Source organism: Apium graveolens, chromosome 11 (assembly GCF_009905375.1).
Source record: "Apium graveolens cultivar Ventura chromosome 11, ASM990537v1, whole genome shotgun sequence".
NCBI lineage: Eukaryota > Viridiplantae > Streptophyta > Magnoliopsida > Apiales > Apiaceae > Apium > Apium graveolens.
In genome coordinates, this window is record NC_133657.1 from 206,561,907 (window position 1) to 206,572,655 (window position 10,749).

Sequence of the window (10,749 nt, forward strand, 5' to 3'; positions counted from 1 at the left end):
TTCAGGATAGCTATGTTTTAATGATAAATGTGCATGTATCAGGTCCTGGAGTGTGATACCCCTAAAGCACTACTTCTTAATGAACAAAGCTCTTTCTCCAAGATGGTTGAAAGCACAGGGCCCGCAAATGATCAATACTTGCGCAGTTTAGTTCAAAGCGTGAAAGGCGAGAACATATTAGGAGCAGATGAAACCAAGCAACTAGATGGGCAAAGGAAGTGGCTAGCCTCATCACGTTGGGCTGCTGTTGCACAGTTTGCTGTAGCTGTTAACCTATCTTCATCACAGAATGACCTCATGCAGTTGGAACTTCTAGAAAATGATGATAATATTCTCAAGAAAACAAAGGATGCAGTTATAACTCTTCAAACAGTCCTTGAAGGGAAGCATGACAAAGTTATTGAAGAGACTCTTGATCAGTACAACATCCCCAGAGATGGATGGTGGTCAGCTCTCTACAGTATGGTTGAAGGTAATCCTCAGTAGATTATAGTCATTAACATTGCGTAAAATAACAGGACGGGAACAAGGAAGGTGATCCTCAGTACATTATAGTTATTAATATTGCCTAAGATAACAGGACAGGAACAAGGAAGGTAAAGTTAAAAAATAAAATAACCAACTAAAAATGGATGGAAACAAAGATTATCTGGGTCTATTTTGAATCCGTGCACTAAGTAATCCCTCGTCTCAAATGCGACCAACTTGGATAATTCATGAGCCCGTCACGTGCTCCCAAAAGTCATCATTTTGTTTGTGCACTTCATAGTTTAACTTAATTTTATGCCATGTACAAAGTGGCCACGTGTTCAATGTGGGACTGGTGTGTTACCGGACTCCTATTCATGAAGCCAAAAGAGCATGGTCATTCACCTTGCACTACTACAATTCTCTAATACACACATTCAGACTACAACTAACTATGATATCTTATAACTCAAATTGTCAGGTCTTTCATTGATGAGTAGGTTAGGTCGAAACAGACTTCAACATTCAACGGATGATTTCGGAGACAACACTATTAATTGGGACCAGATTGAGATGTAGTTGAGAGATATTCCCTGGAGATTGCAATCTGCTGATGTACATCTTGTTCTTCATTTAAGAGTATAATGTACTGATAACTTCTAAGGCTGCTGAACATAATATATCACAATCATGCTAATGTTTAGAGAATGCATTTTACAATTTAAAATATACAAGTCAAGTTTCATTATACTGTGCTGTTGATTAAACACAAGGCAAGTCAGATGGATTCTCAAAGTACAATTAGCAAAGCAAAAAAATAATTTAGAAAAAAATGGAAGGGAAGTTGATCCTCTACATCGTTGATATTGGGGATTAAGCTAGTCTATCTTCTATTCGGAGATCAGGGATACGAGCGACCTTGTAAAAGTACGGTCCTTGTTCACCGTTTTCCAGGCGAACCTATCACACAATTCAGAAGGCATGTCTTACAACGTTAGTTTTCAAAGGGAGTTGAGAAAATGAGTCCTTCTGGAAACTCCTCCAACCTTGGACATTCACAAATATACAACTCTTGAAGAACAGCCAAGCTTCCTTTCTCCACCTCCAACTTTCAAAATTATCAAGAGACCATTGATAAAGATGGGTAAATATTGAGAAACCCATGGCTGAGCATACCATTTCCATTCCTCTATATGCGTCATATAATATTTCCAAAACCCTCAAAGATGGAATCTTCTCTAGTACTGGCATTGGGTCTTCCTCCTGGCACGATATCCATAAGGTTAACTTGGTGATACGAATCAAAGACACATCAATATGATTATGATTAAGTTGTTGCTACTGCTCAAATAATTCAGACAACTCTGAGAGCTTTCCATACAATTTTAGTTCCTGAAGGTTGAACTTTTGATTCCAAAACAGCTGTCTAATCATGTCTGGAATATTTCTCAATCCTGGATCATCAGATATCCATATATCAAGGCTCATGTACAGGACATCGGAATTTGATGACAATGCTAAATCAGATAAGTACTTGAACATCTCTTTCACATAATCATAATCCCCTCTGCTTTTAGCTTTAGTTTTCGAAGACTGAATAATTTTGGTAGATCCTTAACCTCACACCACTCAGTATTGAAATTTTTGATTGTCTCTAATTTGTTCATCCCATTGAACCTTAATTTGGAGTTCTTCGCTGATTTGAGAGTGACCGAAGGCGGTAAATACAAATGACAAAAAAATGCCATCTTGCCCAAAACTGATTTGAAATTTTTTTGGCAAGATGACCATCCATCATGAGGAAAGTTGGAATAACGTGATTTTTGAAACTAAAAAGCTCCCGATTAGTTCCTCGGTTAGAGCACTATTTTTGAAGACGGTTGAGTATTTCGATGAAAAGCGGTTGAAAAGTGCAATCGAGTTATCTAAAAGTCAGGTGTTTACTAATCTTGCAAGCAAGATGTTGAGTCGGTCAATTTTGCGTGCTAGGGGTAATACTGTTTAAATTTATGATCGAAATTCTTTGTTGTTTGAAGTAGTCACTAGGAAAATTGACCAAAAGGGGTAATATGCATACTGTTAGGATTCCCGAGTATTTGTGTTCTTGTGGAAAACGGCAAACGTATCGTATTCCTTTTTTCTCATGTTATTGCCTATGCCACACATTTGAATTTGAGCCATGAACCGTTGGATGATGAAATCTATAGATTAGATAATGTATCGATGGTTTACAATGGTGTTTCGAATCCATTCCGAGCAAAGGAGATTCTCGTTGGCCGACGGGTATTAACTTTCCAAACGTGATCCATAACTAAGATGTTGAGAAAAAGAAGCGAAGAAGGAAGTCCACGAGTTACCAGAATGCGATGGATTTTCAAGTACCCAAGGGGAAAAAATGAGTTGTTTAGTGAAATTTGTTTAGTAATAATATTGGCTAAAAAATGTATTGAATTGAGAGATTTTTATTGATCATTTTATGTATTTGTGTGTTTTGATGTTGTTAATTTAATTGTATGCTTTAATTTCGGTAGTTAGCAAAATTTCATAGCGTCTTTCTGTATTTTAGCAAAAATTAAAAAAATTCTAGTAGCTAGGAAAAAGAACAGAAGCTCCTGATAATTAAAGAACAAAAGGGAACTACGTTCCGTGTTTAATAGCCAACCTCGTTTCGTGTAGTTTTTTTACCTCTTCAAACGTTTCTCCGTTTAGCGTTTAATCTTTCTTTTTTTTTAAATAAAATTTCAGTTAAACGGTGTTTCGTGTAGCATTTTAAGTTAAAACGTTTTTTAATTTAGCTTTAATAAATATTTAGTTAAATTTATTTTAATAAAAAAAGACAACAAAACGGATTATTATGTAGCGTTTTACGTCAACCAAACGTTTCTTAATCAAGCGTTTTACTTGTTTTATATTATTTGAAAAATTATATAAAATATTTTTATATTTATTTAAATTTATATTAAGTTAAAACGTTTTTTAAATTAGCATTTTATCCGTTTTACTAAATATTTAGTTAAATTTATTTTAATAAATTAACAACAAACCGGATTATTATGTAGCGTTTTACGTAAACCAAACGTTTCTTAATCAAGCGTTTTACCTGTTTTATATTATTTGAAAAAAATCAGAAAAATGGACTATTATTCGGCGTTATACATTATTTTAAAAATTTTAAAAATCAGAAAAATATTCTTTTAAGTAGCGTTTATGCTTTACAACAAGTAAAACGTTTCACAAAGTAGCGTTTTTCGTTTCAAAAAAAATACAAAACGCTAGACGAAGTTCCGTTATAAAGTGACACTTTGGGCATTTATTTTCAATAGTCACATATTGGACCATAAATTGATTCAATTGACATTTTAGGCCGCCACCCAAAGTTATACTAATTATATTTAAAATTTCATGCAAGTATTTTTAAAATTTTATGTAACTAAATCTCAACTAACACAAATTAACTTCTACTCTCCGCAAATTTTGTTTTCACTTCAATTTTTGGTTGTTAGTGTACATCCAAACATCGATTTATTTTTAACAAGTCGATCTGTATTTCTTACGAATTATGAGATTTAATTTTATGAAAATAATAACTTAATATTATTTTTAATTTCGGACCGCAAAGTTTCCAACTAGTAATTAATAAAATTAATATGTTAGCTTTCTATATCAAGTAAAACAATGCAAAATTAGAATTATAGTGAAAAATTTCATAACTGATTCGATTCATTTTATCCACATAACTATTTTTTACAAGTACTCCCTCAGTCCCATTCAATTCTATACGTCACTTTTGGGCATATTTTTCAATACTCGTTTAAGGTAAAACTCCATAATATTTTTTTAAATTATTTTTTTAATAAAAATTTCATGTTTAAATTTTTATTCAAATTTTTTTTCCGAAAAAACATCATAAAACAATATTTTATAGAAGTCTCGAAATACGTGCAAACAGTTCACGTATACAATCTAGAGGGACGGAGGTAGTACCAATTTAATATTGATATTAATATATTAATATATTAATTTTAATTCGTGTTTTGCACGGATTATGAATAATTTTCAACAAATATTAATTCCACATTTTTAATCTCCGACCCGTGTGTCGCACGGGTTATCAACTATCTATATTAATAAGGAAATCATGTTTATGTCCTAAATCTTGGTACTCACTAGAAAATTATACAATTATTTTTAAAATTTTATGTAATAAAATCTCAACTGAAAAAATTAACTTTTACTCTTTGTAAATTTTATTTCCCTTCAGTTTTTATTTGTTGCTGAACACCTAAGCGTCGATTTACTTTAAAATAATTGTATTAGTAAGTTAACATTTCAGATTTATATAAGTAAATAATTAGGTGTATGCATAACTAGAACTATACGTTGAAATTATAGAGTTATACTTAATTTCGACTTTTTTAACTACATATTTTAATAACATTTTATATATTATATTTAGATCTGTATTTTGCACGGATTATGAGTTTCAGTTTTATACAATTAATAATGTGATATTATTATTTTTAATTTAGGGCTACCAACTAGTTTAAAGTAACTGTGAGCTGTCAAACAAAACGACTACCAGAGGCAACTGTGTGTAGCAAGTGAGTAAAAGTGGAATCTCAAAGCAGAATTGCCAATGAAAGAAAATAAAAAGAAAAACTGGAAACGGAAATTGCATGTGTAATTGATTTGGTGCATCATTGATATTGGGAATCAAGCTTTTCTTTCTAGAATGATGAGATTAGGGATATGAGCAATCTTGTAAAAGTCGGTCCTTGTTCACCATTTTCCGGGCGAACCTTGTCGCAGAATTCTGAAGGCATAAGCGACATTTTGGTATTCATTTTCAAAAGTCACATATTGGACCATAAATTACATTCAATTGACATTTGAGGCCGCCACCCAAAATTATACTAATTATATTTAAAATTTCATGCAAGTATTTTTAAAATTTTATGTAACTAAATCTCAACTAACACAAATTAACTTCTACTCTTCGCAAATTTTGTTTTCACTTCAATTTTTGGTTGTTAGTGTACATCCAAGCATCGATTTATTTTTAACAAGTCGATCTGTATTTCTTACGAATTATGAGATTTAATTTTATGAAAATAATAACTTGATATTATCTTTAATTTGGGACCGCAAAATTTCCAAAAATCATTACTTTGTTTGTTCACTTCATAGTCTAACTTAAATTATTAACAAATAATTCATTTTGCATGCATTTCACAATTTGTCCGTGGTAAAATACAGGTTTGTATTTGTGGAAATGCATTTTGAACCTTACAAAGTTATTAAACCAACATCAAACATTTATTCTACAGACAACCACAACATTTATCAAATTGCCCAAATTTAGATAGGCTGGAACCAGATATTCCTTTTCTACCTGAGTAAGTACTCCCTTGTTTTCTTTTATATAACTAAAACTTTAATTCAGAAAAAAAAAATTTAAAAATTATTATTTTAACTATATAGTCAATGAACTTAAAAATGTGTGCACAAAAGTCAAACATCATATAAAAGAAAACAGAGGGAGTACTATATAAAAATGTGTGTGGTTAATTAAAACATTAAAACAGTTTACAAATTCTTCCACTACCTTAGTAACTAATATTTAATTAATTAATCAATTAAGTAATTGATGCAAAATGTAAATTAATGCAAAATTAAATGTAATTAATTGTATTAAAAATTATTAACAAATATGAGTTGTCAAACAAGAGAGGCAATTGTGCGTAACAAGGTGAGTAAAGTTGAATCTCAAAACAAAATTGCCAATAAAAAAAATTAAAAAGAAAAACTAGAAACGGAAATTGTGAATCAAGCTTCTCTGTCTATAATGAAGAGATCAGGGATATGAGTGACCTTGTAAAAGTCCGGTCCTTGTTCACCATTTTCCAGGAGAACCCTATCATAGAATTCTGAAGGCATCCAATTCAAGATTAGTTCCCGAAGGGAGTTGAGAAATATGAGTCCTTCTGGAAGCTCCTCCAATTTTGGACATTTATAAATAAACAACTGTTGAAGAAGAGGCATGCTTCCTTTCTCCACCCTCCAACTTTCAAAATTGTCAAGATACCACAGATCAAGCCGGGTAAGTCTTGGGAAACCCATGGCTGAGCATACCATTTCCTTTCCTTCATATGATCTAGATAACAAAGACAAAACCCTCAAAGTTGGAATCTTCTCCAGTACTCGCATTGGGTCTTCCTCCAGGCACGATCTCCATAAGATTAACTCGGTGATACGAATCGAAGACACATCAATATGATTATGATTAAGTTGTTGCTGCTCCTCAAATATTTCAGACAACTCTGGGAGATTGCCTTCAATTTCTAATTCCTGAAGGTTGAACTTAGGATTCGTAAACAGCTGTCTGATCATGTCTGGATCATTTCTGAATCCTGGATCATCAGATATCTGCATAATAAGGCTCGTGTACTGGATAGAGGAATTTGATGACAAGGCTAAATTAGATAAGTACTTTAACATCTCTTTCACATCATCATAACCACCCTCTGCTTTTAGCTTTAGTTTCCGAAGACCGGATAATTTTGGTAGATCCTTCACCTCACACCACCGAGTATCGAAATTTTCGAGTGTCTCTAATTTGCTCAGCCCATTGAACCTTAATTTGGTATTCTTCACTGATTTCAGACAGACCCGAGGAGGTAAATACAAATGACGCAAAAATGACAACTTGCCCAAATCATTACTTGACGCCGGTGGCTTGTTAAAAACATCATAGGGATTGTCTAGGTTGAGAGTCTCTAGGTTGAGAGTCTGTAGCAGCACCAACTTTTGTATGAATGGAAAAGTATTCAAATTAGAACCCCTTAGGCTGAGATAGCGCAAGTAAACAAGGCTGCCTAATACTCTTCCAATATTTGTACCAGAAAAGGTACCTAAAACAGATCGTCGAGGATGCCTTATGTTTTCAAGAGACAAAACTCTTAGTAACTTAAAATTGGCCAAATACAGTCCCAATCGTAGTTGCTGACTTTCATCTTCATGATCCACATTTCGAAATAAAATTGATCGGTATTGTTGGTGACTCGGTTTCCTGGTAAAGTAAGAATTAGCTTCTACGATTCTTTTGTCATAAAATACAAGCTGTCTAGTTTTAGCAACCCGAGAGACATCATAACGATTGAGATTCAAGTCATTTCCTTCCCCAATATCAATTGCTTCGAAAAAATCTTCTCCTTTTGCCTGGAAGAATGATAGGTCTCTCATAAGGTCATGCAGAGAACAACTTTTGAATTTCGTAAGCGATGATTCCGAATCATTAAATCTCACTTGAACCATACTCCTATGGACCAGTTCTCCCATGTAAGATTCAGCGACTTGCATCATTGTCTCTCCTTTCCTTTTGTCACTTGATAGTACTATTCCCTCAGCAATCCATAACTGATATAAAGTTTCTGCATCTATCCATTCATCTTCCATAAATTTACTCAAATATAAAAAGCATGGTTTCAGTTGAGGTGGCAAAACGTTGTAACTCCGAATTAAATTGTCAAACAGTTGTTCTTGTTGGTTTTTTCCAAACCCCTTCCCTTCTTTTAGAGATGATATACTATCATCGTACACCTTCTTCCACTCATCAAAGGTCGGTTTTGTTACGAGAATTCCCCCCAAAATCATTATAGCTAGTGGAAGACCGCCACAATTTCTAACCATTTCTCTTCCCATTTTTTCCATCCTTTTATAATCTCTAGCAATGTCTGTAACAGACAAAACAACAAGAAATATCTGTATAAGCCTACAAAATATTGAGATTGGCCTATTAATTAAGTTAAAATGAAACAGTTAGAAATAGGCAAGACAATAATTTTACACTATGCAATGTATTCTTCTGCAACTGATTTTTTGTAAGTTCTAAAATTGGTTTAACTACATTTATTGTCAATATTCTAGAAGTTTTAGAGTATTTTATTGGATTTTCCAAGTCTACTTTTATTTAACATATGAAATGAAACATAATGAATGCGTGTAAATTACATATGTACCTAGATAACCTCCTCTTGTAGGAAGCGCTTTCAACTGAAGTAGCTCCCAACTTTGATCTGGGCTTAGACATTCTGGTTGGTGAATGAATCCTTTTGGATTTATGTACTCAGCAACATCAATATTACGAGTTGTAAGCATTAATTTGCTTAAAGATTTTCCAGCAGTGAATGCTGCCTTTATAGAATCCCAAGCATCATTCGTCCAAATGTCATCAAGTACTATCAAACATTTTTTCTTTTGCTGGATTTGTAGCAGATTCTCCACTAGCTTGTCTTCGTCCCAAGTAAATATTTCCTCTTTCATCTCATGGACGAGACCTATAAGTATTCGCTGCAAAATTTGTCTCGTTTGCCACTTTTGTGAAATGGAAACCCAAGCTAAACCAGCAAAGTGAGTCTTGATGGTGGAATGATTGTATATTTTTTCAGCCAGAGTTGTCTTACCCAGACCTCCCATTCCACAAATTGAGATGAGCGGGTATGAGGCATCACTTTCATCCACCAGATATCCAACCAATCGGTCAACATCAGCCTGAAATCCAACAAATAACTCTGGTTCAACAGTAGTGAAAGTGTGAAATCGCTTTAGCATTCCTGGTTGTCCATGAGATGAATTTGATGATTCAGGGGATTCTAATGTTGATTTGATATTACAATCACGAAAGCGATTAAAGAGAAGAGACATCTTTCTTTTAACATCTTTGAGCTTTCTTGAAAACGTCCTTGTGTTCATCCACTGCATTATTTTTCCAGGGGATGATAAAGCTTGGACAAGATAAGTTTCGACGACATGTTCAGCATCATAGGCAAGCTCCCGTACATCTGCAAGCAGAATACGGATATTTTGATCATGTAACCTTGAATCAGCATCTGGTAAAAACGTCCTCATCCGCTTGAGTTCTGTCACCAGTTCTTGAATTTCATCTTGCACTCCATGCAGTACTTGAGCTTCTTCAGACAAATCAGTGAGCCTTCCGACAACATTTGACACAATTGCTTCGGCCATTTTGAAATCAAGCACAAAACGTAGTAGTTGAAATGCAGATGAATAGGCTTCTGTAAAACCTCTTTGAATTATTACCAATGAAATGATTTTCCAAAGCGAGGAATTAAGCATATATAATCTGATTTATAGCTGATAATTCTAATCGAAATGGCTTTTTGTAATTCTTTTTCCCCACAATAATGGATTTATGCCTGTTGATTAATTTGTACTCTGAAGAATTTCTAACAACTCTGTGTTTGATTTTTCTAATAACCTGAATCTGATAAAAATTTGTTATAATAATAATAAGGAATGTGTATAAAAATCATTGTTGGAGTTCAATTTCACCAGTAATCGTGCTTCCGTGTTTAAAAAAAAAACAAGCGATAATGAATATAAATTTGACATAATTTCACTTCAAAATTTTTACATGAAAACGTATTGTAAAACAAAGTTCCGGTGCTGTGGAGGTTCAAAATTAAGCTATAAGGAATGAGTGGACAAGGTTTTCAGAGCAACAAACTTTTGTTTGTTAATATCACTTTCATCATGAAAGACTCTTCTTGTTTGTGCTTTTAGATTCTTCTTGTTTGTGCTTTTAGATTCTTCTTGCTTTACTCTGTTCTGTGGTGCATTACTCTAAAGCAACAACTGTATGTGATTCCTCTCTTTTTAATTCAATCCTGCTTGTTGTCACATTCGAGAGAAATCTTGATCCTTATAAGATGATTACACTTGTCGAAATTTCACAAAACTGTCAGCCATGGCAATTCCACAAAACTGTGCTAATGCCCTGTTAATTAATAACTTTTATTAATATGCGAAACCTCTTAAAAAGTGTTACCTTTGTTTCACTTATTTTTTTGATGTTATAATTCTAAGTGTATTATTTTTAGGACTTTTCTCATAAATACCTAAATTTTATAAACTTTTTGTAAAAATACTGTCAGTTTTTAAAATAAATTGCAAAAATACTATCTTTCAAAAAATATTTGCAAAAATACGGAGGTTGCATTTGCAACCATATATGCAACCGCTAGTAACCATATATGCAACCACAATTGCAAATTTGAAAAAATCTGTTAAAAATTACATTTAGTTGCAAAATAAGTTGTACAGGTGGTTGCAAATGACGAAAAATGAATGTCCCTGCAGGCCAATACTAATACCAACTAAAACAACCCCAAAATCAACTAAAAACAATCAAACCCACTTTTCTCGTTCTGTACTGAGATGTAGGCAGGCAGGCAGATTGTCGAATTTACCCATTTATATCAA

General features: G+C 33.3%; 1 protein-coding gene across 1 annotated transcript; it reads right to left on the reverse strand.

The window, feature by feature from the left end:
- Positions 1-6,147: 6,147 nt before the first annotated feature.
- On the reverse strand, positions 6,148-9,924 carry LOC141698141 (putative disease resistance protein At1g59620). Its single transcript, XM_074502769.1, has 2 exons — positions 8,487-9,924; positions 6,148-8,201 (listed from the first exon to the last, which is right to left on the reverse strand). The coding sequence occupies exons 1-2, from the start codon at positions 9,601-9,603 to the stop codon at positions 6,295-6,297; spliced, it is 3,024 nt and encodes a 1,007-aa protein (XP_074358870.1). The 5' UTR covers positions 9,604-9,924; the 3' UTR covers positions 6,148-6,294.
- Positions 9,925-10,749: the final 825 nt, after the last annotated feature.

What these genes read in the sequence shown, in the direction of transcription:
- LOC141698141 (XM_074502769.1), bottom strand. Translation starts at nt 9,603, where the DNA reads ATGCTTAATTCCTCGCTTTGGAAAATCATTTCATTGGTAATAATTCAA. An exon ending in TACAAGAGGAGGTTATCTAG is followed by an intron (nt 8,202 to 8,486) that starts GTACATATGTAA and finishes TGTCTGTTACAG; the next exon opens with ACATTGCTAGAGATTATAAA.